Raw genomic sequence first — 18,980 nt, forward strand, 5'->3', positions numbered from 1 at the left:
CTGATTCTTGGTCTGGCGTCCTCATGGCTGGCTCCTGAGGGAGAGGATGCAGAGAGGAGCCTGGGTGGGCCTTGTGGCTTGGCTCCTGCTGTCCCAAGAGGGCTTGGGTGAGGCCATTGCAAAGGGGATACCATGTCGGGACCTGGCGTGCCTATAGCGACCCCCCTGCCCCCCAGCATCAACCTGCATTTGGGGTGCACCCCTTCCCTTACCTTGCCCCCATCTCCCTCTCTGCCCTGCAGACCCTGTGTGAGCAGCTTCGGAAGGAGAATGAGGCCCTGAAGGCCAAGCTGGACAAGGGCCTGGAACAGCGGGATCAGGCTGCTGAGAGGCTCCGGTAAGTCCAGGCTCCTCAGAGGAGGAGTGAGGAGTCGGATGGGCAAGAGGAAGGCGGTGACGCATGGCACTGATTTCTGGGCTGATCACTCTGAGGCCTGTGCCAGTGCCCTGCTTTGGATGTCAGGTCTCTTGGTCCTTCTCCTTGGGTGTTTCCTCTCTGGTCCTTTTAATACCTTGGGGAGTGTTTGTGTATAAAGTGCCTTGAGAGTTTCAGAAGGTCTGTACAAAGTGCACTCCTTCCTTGGGAACTTACCCCCTCCACCTGTTAACAGTAGCTAGCTGGCTGTTGGAGAGAGGGCTTTGGGCTTTGTTGCCCCCTGCTGGTCACCATCCTGACCTGCTCTGTTTCCTGAGAACAGTTAGGGGTTGCTCACCTGGGCTACTACTGGGTCTCAGACTTAACTATGCATCAGAATCACTGAGGGTCAGGGAAGGCATTACAAGTTTACACTCCCACACATCTCTCCTGTGCTGAGATTCTGATTCAGTGGGTCTGGGGTGAGACCTAGGCATCTGCATTTTCCAGTGGGCCTCTGTGATTATGATGTAGATAGACCCAGGATCACACCTGAGAGGCACTGATCTTGACTGTCAGAGCTCGAAGGGCCCTTTGAGATCATGTGGGCCAAACCCCTCACCCTGCAGAGGGAAACTGAGGTCCAGGGAAAGGCCTGTGAGGCCCAGAGGGAGTCAGGTGTGACTACTGATCCACTGTGCCGTTTTGAATCAGCATATATTTATTGACTTCTGGATGGCCAAGCATTTGGAGTTTTATAGCCATAATGACTCCATCCATGGATCCAAAAACCCAGGCTGGAGGAAAGGCCCATGATTAGAAGGCGAGGATGCAAGTCCCCACTGTGTGACCTTGGGAAAGCCATTTTACTTCTCTGTTTTCCTATTATCACATGGAAACCAGCTGAAAAATAGAATACAAAGAAATAGTTTCTATATTTCAGTCATACCTGAGTCCACATCACCATTTTTCTTATGTCCTGTATCATCTACCGTATTATTTACTTAAGAATTTAATTTGCATCATGTTTTTGCTTAAGATTATTATAATGAAAACTTACACTAGAGTCACTGGAAAACAGCATGACCTGGAATAAATAGAAGATACCTCCAATAATAAACACAACAAAAATGGAAGGATGTTAATTAATTTTGGCGAATTGCCCGCTCAAGGCTCTGAGGCTGAAGGCTGCTCTTTCTCTGTTAACACGGGAGACTAGCAAGCACTAGAGAGGCACTCAGGACCTATCGGCACCAAACTGAGACTTTCCCCGTGCTCCGCACAGGACGTCTGAGGATAATTGGAAAGGGTGGAATTTTCTCAGAGAGTGTGATCCAGGGTTCTTTAATGCAGTGTGGATATATCCTGAAGATCTCATGTATACAGACGTCTCACAGTTGGGGAAACCCTGTTGGTGAGCATCAGAGACCTCTAGGTAAGCCGAGCAAAGTGGCGTAAGGATGCCCTTTGTGGTTGCACCTGAGGGCAGGTCTCAGGGACTCACCTTACTCCCCACATCTCAGCTGCAACTCAGATGAGTAACAGGTCTGAGGTCCCCAGGATCCTCGACCCAGGGCCAGCAATATGACCTCTCTCTTTGCCTCCAACCAGGGAGGAAAACCTGGAGCTCAGGAAGTTGTTGATGAGCAGCGGCAAAGATGGTGCCTCCAGATGGCCAGGCTCACCAAAGACGGAAGGCACGGGCAAGAAGGGGGCAGCCGCACAGCAGCAGGTATGTGGTCAGAAACTCCTTCCCCAGCACTGCAGTGGCTGATGCCCAGCCTCCAGAGGCAGTGAGCCAGCCCCACTGCTGGAAGGGTCTAGTTGTTAGACGGCGTTTCCTTGGCTTGTCCTGAGAGGCCACCTCCCTGTAGCTTCCACTCCTCAGCCCTTATTCTGCTGCCAGCCACGTGGAGCATCCCATCCCCTGGGACACACGCTCAGCCTACTGGCTGTGACTCTGGCTCCCTGGCCCCCACATGCCTTCTCTTCTCCAGGCTGAATAGCTGCAGTTCCTTTGGTCATTTCTCATAAAGGTGGTGTCGTGTCATTTGTGCTGTCTGGGCATATCCCCTAAACACATTCCAGTTTGTCAAGGTCTCCCTTACAGGGTGGCTCCCCAAAATCAGTTTAATGTCTCAGATACCCCTGGTGGTATTAGGGTGTTAGGTTGAGAAAGCCCCTGAAGGGACTCTGTTAAGCTCCTACCTGGGAGCCTCTGACATGCAGAGAACAGGGTGTGGGCTGACTTAGGAAGGCCCGCTAATGCCCTGGGCTGGCCCACCTGCCCCCTTCCCACCACAGCTCCCAGTGCTGGCTCACATCCAGTTCCCAGCTAGGAGCTGGATGGCCCCTTGCCTGGTCTGTGCTGTGCTGCAGAGCTGAGTCCCAACTTTTTACTGACATGTTTTTCCTCTTTAATGGGGTTTAATGGCAGGACTCAAATGTCTTTAACAAACCCCACACTTGTGTAATAGTAATAATTATCCTAATAACTTAATTCCTTATTACTATGTGGCAATGTAGAGTTTACCTGGGATTTGCAAACTCATTATGTGATTTGGACGTCCTCTCTACATGTCAGGGAGGCAGGGCTAGGACTCTTACTCCATGAGACAGCTATGGCAGGAGGTTTGGAGAGGTCCTGTGACATCACATCATCTAGATTCCTGCACCCACCTGCTGTTAGGCAAACGTGGGGTGTGAGAGGGCAACATGCCGATGAATGGCCTTCTGAATCCCAACCCATGAAGCCCCTCTCTTCTTCCATTTACTCCTCAAGTCAGAGCCTGCATTGTCTGCCCTCTTGAGGAAGTGACTTGTGGACTCTCCCGATCTCCCCTGGGTTCTCGGAAGTGTGTGGGCAGGCCTCTTGACTTTTCCAAAGCCCTTAACATCATTGACTTCTCGAAAGGCCAGATGCCCTTATTGCCCTGCCGGGGAGTAAGGTCCCGTAGGAGGTGTGTGTTCTGGGCAGTGGTGAAGCCTGTGCCCTGGAGTTGCATGTGGGTTGAATGCTGACTCTACCTGTGGTCAGTGCTGCCACCTTGGACAAGTTGCATAACCTCTCTGACCTCAGTTTCCTCCTCTGTGAAATGGAGATAATGACACCTACCTCAGAGGGTCATTGGAGGATTCAGTGATGTGACGCCTGTACAGTAAGTTTAGCACTTGGCACATGGTAAACAGTGAACATTGGCTGTCGCTCTTAATGGCAGATTTGGTGCCTCTTTTCTCTGTGGAGGTTAAGGGTGCACCCAGGAGCACGGCACCCCCCTTCCTCCTTCCCCAGTAAGGGCAGGCCCATCTCTCACTTTTCCTAAAGGAGGTGAGACCATCCCTGGAAGGCTCCCCCAACCTTCTCCCCTTACTCCTGGGCTCTATGGTGTACTTACAGACCTTAGCCTGTAGGGGCGCTTGAGCCTCACGAGTTCACTCAGCACCGTGCCCCCCGCACCCCACCCCCCACCAGCCACAGGGGAGTGTGCACGGGAATGGGAAGGCAAGGAACAAAGAGAATGTGGGCAACAACTCCAGGACAAATGCTGTCAGACCCACAGGATGTCAGAGGTTGGGGCCCATCCTGTTTGATCTCTTTGTACCGAGGCCCAAAAAGGGTGTGGGTCTTGTCCTATACCAAGCAGGGCCTTGGAGATAGAGCTGGTGTTCAGCTTCTGAATTGCTAGCATCCTGTGGCATGTGGGATCCTAGTTACCTGACCAGAGATCGAACCCGCACCCCCTGCAGTGGAAGCGCAGAGTCCTAACCACTGGACTGCCAGGAAATTCCCAACACTTCCTATGTATAAAACATTTTTTTTTTTTTTTTTTTTTTTTGCGGTATGCGGGCCTCTCACTGCTGTGGCCTCTCCCGTTGCGGAGCACAGGCTCCGGACGCGCAGGCCCAGCGGCCATGGCTCACGGGCCCAGCCACTCCGCGGCACGTGGGATCCTCCCGGACCAGGGCACGAACCCGTGACCCCTGCATCGGCAGGCGGACTCTCAACCACTGCGCCACCAGGGAAGCCCTAAAACATTTTTTTAGAAAACTTTTTATTTTGAGATAATTTTAGACTTACAGAAGAGTAGCAAAATAGTCCAGAGAGTGCCAATCTCCCTATCGTCTTGACAGCTCACCTAACCGTGGTTCAGTGATCAAAACCAGGAAATTAACTAAACTACAGTCTTTGTTCAGATTTCACCAGTTTTTCACTCATGTCCTTTTTCTGTACCAGGATCGAATCCAGGATCCCACATTGCATTTATCAATAGTTGTCCTGTCTCCTTAGTTTCCTCTTGTCTGTGACAGCGCCCAGTGGTTCTTGTCTTTCATGAGCTTGAGGCTTTTGAGTTATACTGGCCAGTTATTTTGTAGAATGTCCCTCAACTTGGGTTTCTCTTATGTTTTCTTATGATTAGACTGATGTTATGGATTTGGACAAGAAGATCACTGGAGTGACATCTTGCATTATGTCAAGGGTACATGATATCGATGTGTCTATTTACATTCAGTCTTGATCATTTGGTTAAAGGGGTGTCTGTCAGCTTCCTCCATAATAAAGGGACTAATTTTCCCTTTGTAGTTAATAAATATTTACTTTTTTTTTTTTTAAATACTAGATACTATTAACATCTTTATTGGAGTATAACTGTTTTACAATAGTGTGTTAGTTTCTCCTTTACAACAAAGTGAATCAGTTATACATATACATATGTTCCCATAACTCTTCCCTCTTGTGTCACCCTCCCTCCCACCCTCCCTATCCCACCCCAATAAATATTTACTTTTGAGGAGACACTTTGAGACTGCAGATGTCCTGTTTCTCCTTATACTAATTTTAGTATCCACTGGTGGATCTCACCTGCAGTGATTATTACTATAGTCTTCTAATGGTGATTTTGTGCTTCCCTCATTCCTTCTCTATTTACTAATTGGAGTTTTTCTTCTCCCCCATCCATTTATTCATTTATTCATTTATTTTTTTCTGTTAATAGGGACACAAGGATATTTATTTTATTCTTTGGCTTATAATCCAGCACTATGGCAATTTGTTTTCTTGTTCAAATTGTTCCAGCTTTGGTCATAGGAAGCTCTTTCAAGTTGTCTCCTATGCCCATTTGACATGCCCTTCTTATTATTATTATTCTTATGATTGAGCACTTCCTTACTTTCTGGCACCACAAGTTGCTCCGTAATCACCTTATATTTTCCCTGCCCCAGGCCTGAAATTAACCACTTCTCCAAGGAGTCCTGTTTCTTTTTGTTAGAGAATGGTATTTAGAAACCAAGATCTGTGCTCATTGCTGTTGGAGTGACACTGCTTTAGGGAGAGGGAAGGGTCTGGGAGCCACTGAGGGTCAGGGAGGGGGAATAATGATCTCCATGGACTTGCCGAAGGGACTCGGGCATAGCTGGGACGAGTAGCAGTGTCCTGGTGGGTGGGAGGGTAGAGAGGCAAGAGACGGAGGGCTGGGTCTCATGGGTGAGCAGCCTTAGAGGGGCACTGAGTAGGGGAGAGAATTGTTACTTCAGGCTCTGCTGAAGGCCCCTCTGTGTTTCTCCTCAGGCTGGTGTGACAGCAGGTAAAGTCCCAGAGGTGGAAGCCTTGGGTACTGCTGAGAAGAAGGTGAGGATGCTGGAGCAGCAGCGCACAGAGGTAGGTGGCTGGAGGGAGTGGTGGTGGTCGGGGAAGACCCTTCCTCACTCCTGGGACCAGCAGGACGAAGACTCTCCCTGGCCCCCTGGCTCCAGCTAGGCCCAGGTCTCTGTGATGCGTTGCCATGGTGACTACTGAACCATCTGCCCATGGGTGAGAGATGCTGCTTTGCCCTGGCTCTTGTCTCCTGATCAGTTCCCCTACTCACAGGAGTCACTCTGAGGAGGTGGCATTTGGGGTATGGCCTAAAATTGCTATGGGGGGTAGTTTAGGAAGGCTCCCATGGTAAACCCTGGATGGTGGAGAGAGGTTGTGATAAGAGGCAAGTTTTAGCATCAGGAATGGGGAGTCTGGGGTTCATCTTTCACCACGCAGCTGGTTCAGGGAGGGACTGTCACAGAAGGAGAGATCCCATAACTGCTTGCAGCACTGCTTCTAATCAGTTGAGAGTCTCCAGAAGTTGAGGCTCTTTCCTTGTGTCTCGTGCATAGTCTTCCTCCGTCCCCCACCCCGGTATTTCTGGATCAGAGGTGGGAACCCCATCCTCTCTATTCTCTGAGCTCCTCCTCTCCATACAACCCAGTCCTTGTCCCAGTCCCTGGGCCTTTCTGCCCTCCCTGGTCCTCCAGCACATTTGAGAGTCAGGTTCTCTTGGTCTTTTGTTTATATGCATATTCATTTGTTTTCTTTTTGTATTGCTGTAAGGTTGTTTTTTTTTTCCTCTGATTACAGAAGTTATATAATGTTCATTTTAAAAAGATCGAGAATCTCACCTCCTGGAGATGACCACAGTTGATAACAGTTCATTGCATATTCCTCAGTTTTTTCTATGTATTTACTAATGTATGATGTTTGTAAAAATATCATACATACCACATTGCAGATTGCTTTTTTTCTTTCTTTCCTTAAAATTAACTATATCTTTGAGGGTATTTATTTATATGTAAAACATACCCTATTTTCTTTAATGCTGAGTACTTTTTATCATATTTTAATGTTTTTGAACTTGGGATGCCCTTTCCATTGTTAATTTAATGATGTTGGATTGTTTTTCTTCCTCGAATTGTTGTTATATCAAGATTATGGCAAATAATTAGTATCATCTCAGAACAGAGGCAATGTATTAGGCACCTGAATTTTTGAAGAACTGTGCAGTGCTCCATTTTCTGTTTATTCTATCATTTCCTTAACCTGTTTCTGATGCTCAGGTTAGCCTCTAGATTTTTTGCAATATAAACATTGTTGAGATGATCAACAGTACACATATTTTTTACACACTTGTACAAGTGCTTCTTTTGGTTACATTTTTCAGAGTGGAATTTTTTGGTTAAAGAGAATGAGAATTTGAAATTTAAATACAGAGTCCCAAATTGCCCTCCACATGGGTGTGTGTTCCATAATTCTACAATAAAAATTATATACTCTTTCTGTGTCTTGGTGTTAGTCTTGCCTTCCCGGCAAGGGTAAAATGTGGCGGTTGGTAAAGGTGATTTGCTCTGAGGAACGTTTTTGAGAAGCGCAGGATCGAGGCAGCGTGTGTAGCTGCCGTCCACGTACGCTACACACGCCTGCGAAGCTGGTGTTGGAGGAGTTGGCTCTCTTTGGTCGTTTCCTGCTTATCTCCTGACCACCCCAATCTCTCCCCCGCAGCTGCTGGAAGTGAACAAGCAATGGGACCAGCATTTCCGGTCCATGAAGCAGCAGTATGAGCAGAAGGTACTGTGGGGGTGATGGGAGCTCAAGGCTGGAGCCCTGCTTCACAGCTGGGCTCTCCAGGCATCCCCAGCATCCCGCATGCTGCTTCCCTCGCAGCAGCCTTGAACTTTGGACGTTCAGCCCGACCCTCACACACTCCCTTTCTCTGCCTCTGAACTCAGATCACTGAGCTGCGCCAGAAGCTGGCGGACCTGCAGAAGCAGGTGACTGAGCTGGAAGCCGAGCGGGAACAGAAGCAGCGCGACTTTGACCGCAAGCTCCTCCTGGCCAAGTCCAAGATAGAAATGGAGGAGGCGAGTGTGACTGTGGGCCCACAGGTTCAGCTCCGGGGGGCCAGCCCTCTCCTCCTCAGCAGTCTGGAGCTAGGGGAGTCAACAAGCAGGGGTGGGACTCAGGCAGGAGATGCGGGTTCCATCTCTGACTCCAGTACTCCAGGGCTGTGTGGCCAGAGGCAAAAGCGCTTTTCTTCCCCGTGCCTCAGTTTCTCATCTGAAAATTGAGATTGGATTAGTTATACTTTTCATTTTTTTCTTGTTTTTATACCGAAGAGCTTTGGTTCAGTTAAAATCTTATGATCTAGGGGACTGCACAGGGAAGCACAGAACGTGAAAGAGATCCCGCAGGCCTGCTCTAGTACACTTGATGGGCTGGGTGCTGCTGAATGTGTACAGTGGTGATGGCTGTTTGTGGGCGAGGGGCTCCAGTGTTAGAGCTTCCTTCAGTCCTTCATCTGGTCACTGTTCAACAGATCATGCCCTGGGCACCGTGCTGGGCACACAGACTCAGCAGTGAACAGTTAACCCCGCCCTCAGGGGAAGAGATGTGGGACATCTAATTACAGAAGCAAATGAGTAGATGTGTGTTAAGTATGACACAGGAAAAGTTGCAGGGATCAGGGCGAGAGCACAAAGGGGGCCTGGATTCATTCTGGGGGGGCCCAGGAACAGGTCCCCTGAAGAAGTAGCATCTGATCTGTCATGTGTGTGACTGACACCGGCCAGGGCCCTTCAGGATCCTGGAGCAGCTTAAAGAGGACAGGCCATTTGACCCCCAGGCTCTCTGGAGATTTTATTTCTGTCACCATGCCTTCTCCTTCATGAGAACTGGGTACAGGCTGCTTTTGCCTGACTTAGAAATGGCCGTTTCCAGCAGAGTTCCTTCCCATCAGTATGTGACACCCAGGGGCCTTCTCCGAGCAGTCAGCCTGCCTTGGCGACAGCCCCGTACCTTGGAGATGTGTGTTAGGGAGGACACTGCCTGTCTTTTCTGGTGAGTGCACAGTCACAGCTTGGGACTGTCAGCCAGACCCTGGCTCACATTAGTGGGTGGGTTAAGTTCCTGGCATCTGACACTCTTCCCTGTCAGCTGGGGGAAAAGCGGGGTGTTTCAAGACAAAAGCGTGGCCCCGTGGATAGGGACACATGGCCATAGAGGCTGTGCTGACCTGGGAGCCTCTAAAGCGGGGAGTCCGCAACAACTCCCACAAGATCCAACCAAGGCTGCCCTTGGCCATCTTTGGCTGAAAGCAGCTCACCAGCTAGTTTGTAGCATATTGACATGTTCACACAATACAGATACAGTGAGAGTTTTCCTGGACAGTCTCACCACCCCCACCACCCCCAATTCCAGGCCCTTCCCAGTGGTAACCACGGTTACCATTTTGGTGTATCTTTCCAGGCCTCTTATCACAAATAAACACAGAAATAGACAGTTTAATGTGGGTGTGCCTGGTCTTTCCTCTGCACTGTGCTGCCCTCTTCTATTTTAAACACTCCCTTTGACTTGCAAGGGGACAGAGAGCACCAGAATTAGTAGATCTGGGTTCTAGTCTAGCCCCAGCTCACAGCATGGCCTTGGATAAGTCACCTCCCCTCTCTGGATAGTCATTTCCTGTTGTGTAAAGTGGCTAGGACTTGATGCTCTCTCAGGGCCATTCCAGATGTGTCTCTTTGCGATGAAGAACGTGGATTGTTCCAGAGTAGGTATTGGAAGCAGTGCTTCCACCTTGAAGCCTTCCCTGGTTTCTTTTCAGCTGTAGTATTCTTTCTTTTAACCTCACAGTAGTACTTTGTTTCTCCGTGGAGGAACCCTTTCTGCCTTATGCTGCATTTATTTCGATGAGGGTCTTATCTCCTCTGGGCTCAGAGACTGTAAGAGCTGAAAGGTCCTTTGGAGACTTTCAGTGGCTTATCGCTTTCTGTGCCTCATAGAAGACCCCTGTGCGAATCTGGTGAAAACTGGCTTGTCTCTCTAGAAAGTTGCACAGTCAAAATTGTGTACTCGGTTTTGGGGCTCACAGACCTCCTGAAGCCCACCTGTGACTCCTGTTACGAACCCCTTACCCATGGCAGATAGGAGAGCTTAGACCAGAGAGGGCTGGGACAGCGCCCAAGGGCTCAGCTCACTGTTGGAGGAGCTGGTGGCAGAATCTGGGGCCTTTCATTCAATTGAGCGCCCCCCTTCCTTGAGGACAGGACCATGTAGATATTACCGCTCTCACCGGGGTGCCTCGCCTGGGGCCTTGTGCATGAGCATCGTGGGGCAGCAGAGTGAGAGCGAGAGGGGAGGCATGGCTGCGTGCAGAGTGGGGCGGGCAGTCAGGGAGTCTAGGCGTCCTGCAGGGGCTCCCTGCTTACCAGTCCTGTGTTCCCTGCAGACCGACAAGGAGCAGCTGACAGCAGAGGCCAAGGAGCTGCGTCAGAAGGTCAAATACCTGCAGGATCAGCTGAGCCCGCTCACCCGGCAGCGGGAGTACCAGGAAAAGGAGATTCAGCGGCTCAACAAGGTGGGCGCCTCGGCTGTGGTCCGTTGGGCGGGCAGGGCTTCCCTGAGCCAGCTGCGGTGCCCGCCCTGTGGCCGGTGCCTCAGACCCTCAGCTCAGGAGGGGCAACTGCCGGGTCAGGGCGAAGGCACTGAGGCTCTCAGTGCTGCCCCGTGATTTCCGCCACCTCTGCCTTCCCCTCCCCACACGCTGAGTGCCAGGCTGGGACGACCCCATGCTTGCTCTCCTGCAGGCCCTTGGACGTGCTGTTTGCTCACACAGTGCCACCCCCTCATCGTTCAGGTTTAGCTTTAACACTGCCTCCTCAGTGAGGCCTTCCAAACCCAAGTCTCCTTTGAGCTCCCTATTCTGTGTGTCTAAAGTACCGGCAGCTTCTTTCACACCCCTTCTGGCATTTTCTTGTGATTGCTTATCGATGACCTGTCTTCCCATCTGACTGTGGGAGGTGTGCGTCTTCACCAGGGTACGTATCCCCCAGCACCTGGCGCCAAGCCCGTCCGTGTTCAGGAAAAACTCACTGAAGGGAGTGGATGATCACTGGCCTGAGGTTCCTGCCCTCGAGAAGGGGGATCCAGGGAGATATGGGGCTCGGAGTGGGGGTGGGAGAGCCCAGGTAAAGCGTGAGCCCTCTGCTCTGAGTCACGGTGAGAGGCAGTGGGCCGGGTTGGGCTGGGGGCTGTTTCTGGTCCGAGGTTATAGCCCCTGCCCGCCTTCCAGTGCAGGGGCTAAAGGAACAAACTGACAGGAGGGGCTTTGAAAGGAAACTTTCTCCTAGGGCTCAGCTTTTCCTGCTGTGGATCCTGTGCTGAGCTTTTCCTCCCGTCCTGTCTGTCTGCCTTTCCCTTCTGCTTGCTCTTCCTGCTCACAGCGGGCTCTGCTGTGAGTTTGCATTCACTAGGCCCCGGGGGTGACCCTTTCTGTTTGGTTTTGGTGTTTGGTAAGCGCTGGTGATGCTGAGTGTGGAGCCCTGGGACCTGTTCTCAGGGAAAAGAACGATCTGTCCTGAGCTGGGGGAATTGGGGGTCTAAATCCAGACAGAATGTCGTACATGCTTCGGGTTGTAGGAATGACTCAGACAGGGTCACTGCCCTCCAGGTTTCTGTGGCATAGCTGGGGACGGATGATTAACGCAAGCCTCTCCCTGTCCCTGGACCTCAGCCTGCTCATCTGAAAACTGGGGCAGATGGAGGAGGAGGTTGAAGGGCAGCCATAGCCGCCCGCCCCTTGAGCATCCTGAATTTACTCTTGCCTCAGCAGTTTCCTCATGTTTCTGGGGGAGTCTTGGAGACCAAGTGGGGCCCAAGTCCAAGTTGGGGAAGGTTTCCTTTATCTCCCCAAGGTCCAGGGAGGCACTGTGAGCAGTGCTGATGCATGGCCAGCAGAGGCCCCGCTGCCTAGGGAGCTAAAGTCCAGGTGGTGATGAGGGTGTTCGGTCTTGAGAGGTGTTCCAAAGTTCTCAAGCAACACGTTAACAGGGTTGAAGGAGAAAACCAGTTAATGGAAAACTTTTAAGAGAATGTGAGCACACTGTTTATGTAAGGAAAGGTATCTTGTGGACATGGTAAAATAGGGGTGCTTTTTAAATTTTCAAAATGCTATTTGGTGATGTTTCAGCCCATTTTCAGGGTTGGAAAGGTAAAATATTAATTAAGTCACAATTAAAATCCAGGCTAATCTCATACAGAAGAGCTGGGGATGGAGAGGTTGGCTTGGTGGGAATGGGTTACGGAAGCTGAAGAATCACAGGGCAGGCAGTTGTCAAGGAGACTGAAATTTCTTCCCCCAAAGGAGTTAGTATTCTTTCTAGGTCTGGGTGCTAAGAATTGAGCCACTCATCCTCAGGGAAGGAGATTTCTCCCTTCTATATAAAGACCACAGGTTAGGCTGCTGGTTACGAGCACACGCTGGCTTTGAATCCCTGCTTTGCCACTTACTGTGTGACTTTGGACAAGTCACTTCAGGTCTCTGAACCTCAGTTTTCACATCCATAAAATGGGGATGATGGTCACAATCTTTTCTTCATAGGACTGTGGCGAGGAGTCAGTGAAATGATGTATGTATAGTGTTCATAAATAAGATAAATATTATTAAACTTATTAAATAGTGGTGGTTATTATTATTATTATTGTTATCAGGAAAGCGGCCTTTCAGTGGGGCCTGACCCTTCCAATGAGGGCTGACTTCCACGGGCTTTCTGCTGATGGGCCCGTCTCCTCTGTTCCTGATTCCAGGCCCTGGAGGAAGCACTGAGTATCCAGGCCTCCCCATCATCTCCAACAGCAGCATTCGGGAGCCCGGAAGGAGCTGGAGGCCTGCTAAGGAAACAGGAGCTGGTCACGCAGAATGAATTGCTGAAACAGCAGGTGAGGCTAGGGGAAAGAGGTCGGGTAGGAGGTGCTCAGTGGGAGCTGGAGCATTCCTGAGGGCCCAGGATGGGCCTTGAACCATGTGGAAGCTGTAATTTGTCGTCCACTTTCTGGGCATTGGCCAGGACCCCTGTCAGGATATAGGCTTATCCTCACTACCAGTGTATCCCTATCTAGGTCATTCCTCTACCACCATCATGGCTTAAACATTTCTGTGCCCCAGCTGTGCTATTATTTTCCTAATATTTTGAAAACAAATTTTAAAATAAATTCAATAAATATATTTAAAAGGGAACTTAAATTTCTACTATAAATGGGAAAACCTGTTTATTATTTGCCATAAATAGAAAGTAACTATAAGCAATAAATACAGTAAAAGGTAAAATAGTGTTGTTGAACTCTAGCTAGACACTGTTGCCTGGTGAAGACTGAGCTTGAGTCATCTCTCCCTTTATTTAAGGGAAGTTAAGTACTAGAAACCTGTTAAAGACACAGTAGCATAAAATGCAGACTTTCTTCTTGAGGGACACAGAGAATTGAAAGGAAGTTGAAAAGGTTTTAGTTCTCTCACGTGTTTCTGTGGTGTTTGGTGCCATGCTTTTGATCCTTCTAAATCATTTTGAGCCTGGTCGGCTTCCCATTGATCTGCAGTAAGGATGTGAAACTGCAGAGGCAGAGACAGGGTCCCACCCCGTCCCTTCCTTGCCAGGGCACCCCAAAGCCTTGGGAGAGTTTGTAGGCCCTCTGCTCTTGGAGCCAGCAGACCGGAACTCCAGTCCTCCATTCATATTCTTTTTCTGTGGCCTCCACCTCTCTGTGGGCCTCAGCAGCAGGAGAGGATGGGACTGGTTGATGGCTGTCAACCTGTTGTTTTCTTTTTTGGCATGGATCCTTTTTTCAAATAAAGCCCTATGTTGAAGCCCAGAATATAAGATAGACAGACCCAGAACTACTCTGTTTGAACTTGGGGGTGGGGGGCCAGAGGTACACCTGTTCCCCTCCCCACGGAGATTTTTCCTTCTTTTTTTTTTTTTTTGCGTTATGCGGGTCTCTCACGTTGCGGAGCACAAGCTCCGGACGCGCAGGCTCAGCGGCCATGGCTCACGGGCCCAGCCGCTCCGCGGCACGTGGGATCTTCCTGGACCGGGGCACGAACCCACGTCCCCTGCATCGGCAGGCGGACTCTCAACCACTGCGCCACCAGGGAAGCCCTCCCCACGGGGATTTTTGAGATGCGGTGAAACCACTTTTGATGTCTGACTCCCATCAGGAGGTCCGGGGTTCTAGGCCCGAGCAGGTGAACTGCCCCTCCTGCTTCATCCCTTTCTCACCACCTCCCCCCCCCCTTCCCACCCCTTCAGGTGAAGATTTTTGAGGAGGACTTCCAGAGGGAGCGCAGCGACCGGGAGCGCATGAATGAGGAGAAGGAAGAGCTGAAGAAGCAGGTGGAGAAACTGCAAGCCCAGGTCAGCCTGTCCCATGCCCAGGTGAGAAGAGCTGGACCAAGGAGGGGACAGCTGGCTGTCCTCATGGGGAGGGGGCATGGATTGGAGGGTCCCTGGTGAGACTGGAGTTCAGGACACTCACTGATCCTCCTTTCAGCTCCACTGCCACATTTCTGTGGCCCTCAGAAAGGCCCTTCCCTTCTCTGACCTCTAGCTCTGATTTTCCACAGTCAGTTTTCATGCCTTAAAAGAGCAAATTTAGGAGTTAGCTCTGAGCCATCCACTCTCTCCCACATTGGAGCTAAAAGGTGTTAATGCGAAAGCACAGAAGCAGTGAGGCTCACGCAACCCTCCTGACCTGTGTTCAGACCACCCCCAGTGATGGGTGAGCAGGCCTTACCTGCAGCCTGTAGCCTGGGCTGTGCTGTGTCTCACAGGGCCCTTGCCCGGGGCTGGGACAGGCAGGACAGCCCAGAGCAGTGCCTCATGCATTGGCTGGTCAACCCTGTGGTTGGTTAGGCCCTGGATCCAGGCCTGGCCAGGAAACACCTAGGCTAACAGTCTCCTCTCCTTCCCTCCTTCTCTCAGCTAAAAGCCTTCAAAGAGGAGGAGAGGGCGAAAGATGCCCTGAGACAGCAGAAGAGGAAAGCAAAGGTGAGGAGGCTTGAGGGAGGAAGCAGCACTTACTGCATTTTACCTCCTTCGGGGTGCTGCACTCACTGGGGGGGGCGTCGTTGGCTCAGGTGCCCAGCTAACTAATGAGGTAATGCAGGTGGAGCATTCATAACAGGACTTGGTACAGAATAAGTGCTCAGGACAGTAACTTATCATAGTTGATGCTCTGTGCCCATGTACCAGTTTTCCATGCCCATGTGCATATGGGTGCGTGTGCCAGCCTTCCATGGCCACGTGCCAGTCTTTAGAGAACTGAGATTCTAAGTAGAGAACGGGAGATGGGATGGGCGTCACTGGGACGGCCCATGCAGCCTGTCACAGGCCAGAGCCAGATGTCAGCCTTTCTTGCAGACCTCGGCAGACCGCTACCACGTGGAGCCCCACCCAGAGCATCTCTACGGGGCCTACCCCTACGCCTACCCGCCCATGCCCCCCGTTGTGCCACACCGTGGCTTCGAGGACTGGTCCCAGATCCGCTACCCGCCTCCCCCCACGGCCATGGAGCACCCACCCCCGCTTCCCAACTCGCGTCTCTTCCACCTGGTGAGTCTGTGCCCCTCTTTCACTCCAGGACACACACACAGGCCACCCAGACACATTCCAGAGGGCAAGGTCAAGTGAGGGAGTCAGAAGCTGCATCCTCGGCCCCTTCTGAACAGCACTGTGGTGTGCGGCCTGCTGTCCCAGGGGCAGGACCTTCCAGCCCAGGGCTCCTCAGGGTCACTGGTGTAGGACAGAAAAGGCCAAGTAAGGGAGTGGGCCCAGAAGGAGGGCTTTCCCCCACCCACCAGCCCAGGGGTAGTGGAGTTTGGGTTTGACCTTCTTTATAACTTCCACATGGAACCAGGTACCAGATCCTTACCATGCATTCTCTCCCTTTGCTTTTCTTTCTCTTTTCCCTTTACAGTTTCCTTTCCTTTTCTCTTTTCTTCCATTTTTTTGGCTGCTTTTTGCTTCCCTTGCTTATCGTTCTGTCTCCAAAGAGCTGCTGTCACCTGTTCCATCATCTGCAGTGCCTCTGCCACAGCCCCCTCAGGCACCCCTGCTCTCACCTGGTGACAGCTGCCTTCCATCCAGCTTCTCCCCTATGACCGTTCCTTACATGCGTCTTTAAACACCGGAGTGTACTATGGGGCTTAAGAGATTCGCTCCAGGATTATAGAGACCTGGACTCAAATCAAAGCTTGGCCACTTGCCTAACTGGACGACCTTCAACAAGTTGCCTAACCCATCTGAGCCTCAGTTTGCTAACCTGTAAAATGGGGGTCGCAACCTGGGTAGTTGTAAAGATTCAGTTTTACTCGATTAATATGAACTTAGTACTGTTCCGGCACGGTAGCTGCTACTGTAATTTTCGAGTATGGTAATTGATTACTAAGCACCAGTGTTGTTGCAGCCAGAATACACCTGGCGGCTGCCCTGTGGAGGGATACGCAATCAGAGCTCCCAAGTGATGGGCTCACCCACGGCCAGGCCTACGGAACCAGGTGAGCATGAACCCCTGGTAATGGGCCTTGTCTTCCATGGGGGGAGATAACTTCTCATCTGCCAGGATCACCCCCGTTTGGGGACGACGATGTTGCTACCTTCTGATCTAGGTGGAGGAGGAGGCCCAGGTTTGTGAAATAGTGTTGAGAAGAAAGGGATGGTGACTGCATCATGAGGGGGTTGAAACCATTCCTTCCTTCGTTACAGTTTAGGGTCTAAATGCTGTGTGCTGTACGAGGTTCTGGGGCAGCTTGGATATGGTCCCAGCCCTTATGACCTTACTGTCTAGTGAGGCGGGCAGAAATGAATGGCTAAAGTCACACCAATGGGCATACAACTGCACTCAAGTGCCCTGAAGGAAGAAGAGCAGGTTTCTATGAGAGCAGACGGCAGAGGGACATGACCCAGCCTGGGGGCCATGGTGTTTGAGTTGAGACCCTCAGAATGAGTGGCATTAACGAGGTAAAGAGGCAGAAGCCAAGGGTGTTCTTGCAGAGAAAGGACAAATGCAAAGGCCTTGGTGAGAAGGGATGAAGAACTGTGGCCAGCTTGAGGATTGAGAGAAGGCCAGTGTGGCTGGAGCCAGGAACAAGGTGGGGAAGGGGGGATGGGCAAGGCGAGGTCCGGGAGGTTGGCGGGTCCTGGCCGAGAGGGCCTTGCAGGCCACGGCAGGAAGGCTGGTCTTTATCCTAAGGATGATGTGCAGTCCTTGGACATTTTAAAATCAGAGTGGCATGGGAATTCCCTGGTGGTCCAGTGGTTAGGACTCTGTGCCTCCTCTGCAGGGGGCCCAGGTTCGATCCCCGGTTGGGGAACTAAGATCCCACAAGCCCTGCCGTGCGGCCAAAAAAATAAAAAATAAAATAAAAGCAGAGCGGCATGAGAGATTAGATTTGCATTTTATAAAGCTCCCTCTGGCCACGGTGTCCGCCATAAACAGTTGGGGACTGGAGGTCTGTTCGCTAGTCACGAGAGCACCCTGGGCCCTTGGTCACTCCCTCACTTTCTGCGAGGCTTTCGTGGGGCAGAAGGCACTGCCTTGCCTGTGGGGGCTTCTGGGAGCAGAATTGCAACCAAGGGGAGCAGTAGGGAGGCCAAGTCCATCTCAGCAGGAAGAAGAGTTTTCTAAGGGGCACAGCTGTGCCAGGAGGTCGAGTGGCCCTCTGCAGAAGGAGTGGGAGCAGAGACTACAGGGGGGGGGAACTTAGAGAGGTGTGGTTTGGAGGATCTCGTGGTTGGAAGGAGGAGGTATTGGACTGGTCATTTTCTGATGTTTCCCTGCGGAGCCCTAGAGGTTCTGTGGAGCCCCTTGGAGCCTGCTTTGATGCGGGCAGAGGGTGGCCAAGTGGGCAGGACTGTCCCCTCGCCCAGAGCTACTCCATTTCTGGGATCTGAAACCAGACTGACTAGGCACCAGCACCTCCTAGACCTGGGACTTTGAGCAAGTTTTTAAAAACCTCTCTGTGCCCCAGTTCCCTCCCCCCCATAAAGGGATAATAATCTGTCTGCTTTGTAGGTCTGGGCAAGGACTGAATGACAGATATACCTAAGGCACTTAGCCCGGGGCCTGGCACTTGGTGCTACCCAACAGCCCTCACTGGTTTCTTTCCACTTTTACTATATTGATTTCCGTAGGACTTTGAAACCTGCTGTACCACCTCATCTTCAAATCCTCAAAATTTTTGTTTATTTAGAGCCCAGCAAAAATGACCATGAGGGACCTCAGTGAAACCAGTCCCTTGGCTCCACCTTCGTCTTGCAGAGCCAGCTGACTTCAGCTTACTGGAAAACTAGAGGCCATGGGCTCTCCGAGCCTCAGCCACTCGGGAGGCTGAGATGGATGGCCAGCTTGAGCCCTGGCCCCAACCTGAACTGTTTAGAGACTGGGGAGGCTCCATCCAGAAGGCGTCCATCTGGGCTTTTCCTTTGGAGTGACTGGGAAAAACTCACTACTCTGCCACTGGTTGGAGAGAGGTGTCATCCGGCCTTGACCTACCATCCCCTGCAGAAACTGCTGACAGATGTTAATCTCAAGTGGGGTACAGTCAAGACCCCTTCCTTTCATAACTTGCTCAGAATTGGTTCAGCAGCCCCTCTGGGGACCACATTCAGTTCATGTGTGTGTTTAATTTTTGCTTCAAGCTCTGCAGTAGCAGGACCTGCCCCACGCACATCCCCTCCCCCTCTGAGGAGCTGCGGGAAGAGCGGGTTTGCCTCTGGGAGCAGAAGAGACAGGATGCTTTACTCCCGGGCCCTCCAGTTCCGCCCACGGCAGCCTTGCCAGCACCACTGCAGCCTGGGATGAAGCCCATGCCAGCCACATCGGCTGAGGGACCCCAGCCTGAAGCTGCCAGGCCCTCAGCTGGAGGCTTGTGGTGCTGGAGGCCCGGATTGGGGTGGCTGTTGATCCCCGGGCAGCTGTTTGCACGAATCTTGGACATAAATCCAAGTTGAAGATTAATATTTTGTGACTGGTATTCTTTTATGCCCTGATTAA

The 18,980-nt window shown here is 51.3% G+C and overlaps 1 protein-coding gene and 1 non-coding gene across 18 annotated transcripts in view; both read left to right on the forward strand.

Moving 5' to 3' along the window:
- The window catches only part of TNIP1 (TNFAIP3 interacting protein 1), a 51,859-nt gene extending 32,915 nt beyond the window's left edge, over window positions 1-18,944 (forward strand). For 3 of the 17 annotated variants that reach the window (XM_059061512.2, XM_059061511.2, XM_059061519.2), the window contains 13 exons: window positions 243-337; window positions 1,967-2,087; window positions 4,774-4,833; window positions 5,922-6,011; window positions 7,662-7,727; window positions 7,889-8,020; window positions 10,384-10,512; window positions 12,741-12,872; window positions 14,237-14,362; window positions 14,909-14,974; window positions 15,347-15,538; window positions 16,392-16,482; window positions 18,178-18,944. In XM_059061512.2, the coding sequence (XP_058917495.1) occupies window positions 243-337; window positions 1,967-2,087; window positions 4,774-4,833; window positions 5,922-6,011; window positions 7,662-7,727; window positions 7,889-8,020; window positions 10,384-10,512; window positions 12,741-12,872; window positions 14,237-14,362; window positions 14,909-14,974; window positions 15,347-15,538; window positions 16,392-16,482; window positions 18,178-18,212 (1,335 nt within the window). In that variant the 3' untranslated portion in view covers window positions 18,213-18,944. The remainder of the gene's footprint in view (window positions 1-242; window positions 338-1,966; window positions 2,088-4,773; window positions 4,834-5,921; window positions 6,012-7,661; window positions 7,728-7,888; window positions 8,021-10,383; window positions 10,513-12,740; window positions 12,873-14,236; window positions 14,363-14,908; window positions 14,975-15,346; window positions 15,539-16,391; window positions 16,483-18,177) is intronic. The other 14 variants (XM_067032042.1, XM_059061515.2, XM_067032047.1 and 11 more) reach the window with 7 other exon arrangements.
- Window positions 17,226-17,298, forward strand: TRNAR-CCU (transfer RNA arginine (anticodon CCU)). The gene has a single exon. It is a non-coding gene; the product is annotated as a tRNA-Arg (tRNA).
- Window positions 18,945-18,980: the final 36 nt, after the last annotated feature.

The sequence above is a fragment of the Kogia breviceps genome, chromosome 4 (assembly GCF_026419965.1).
Source record: "Kogia breviceps isolate mKogBre1 chromosome 4, mKogBre1 haplotype 1, whole genome shotgun sequence".
NCBI classification, from domain to species: Eukaryota; Metazoa; Chordata; class Mammalia; order Artiodactyla; family Physeteridae; genus Kogia; species Kogia breviceps.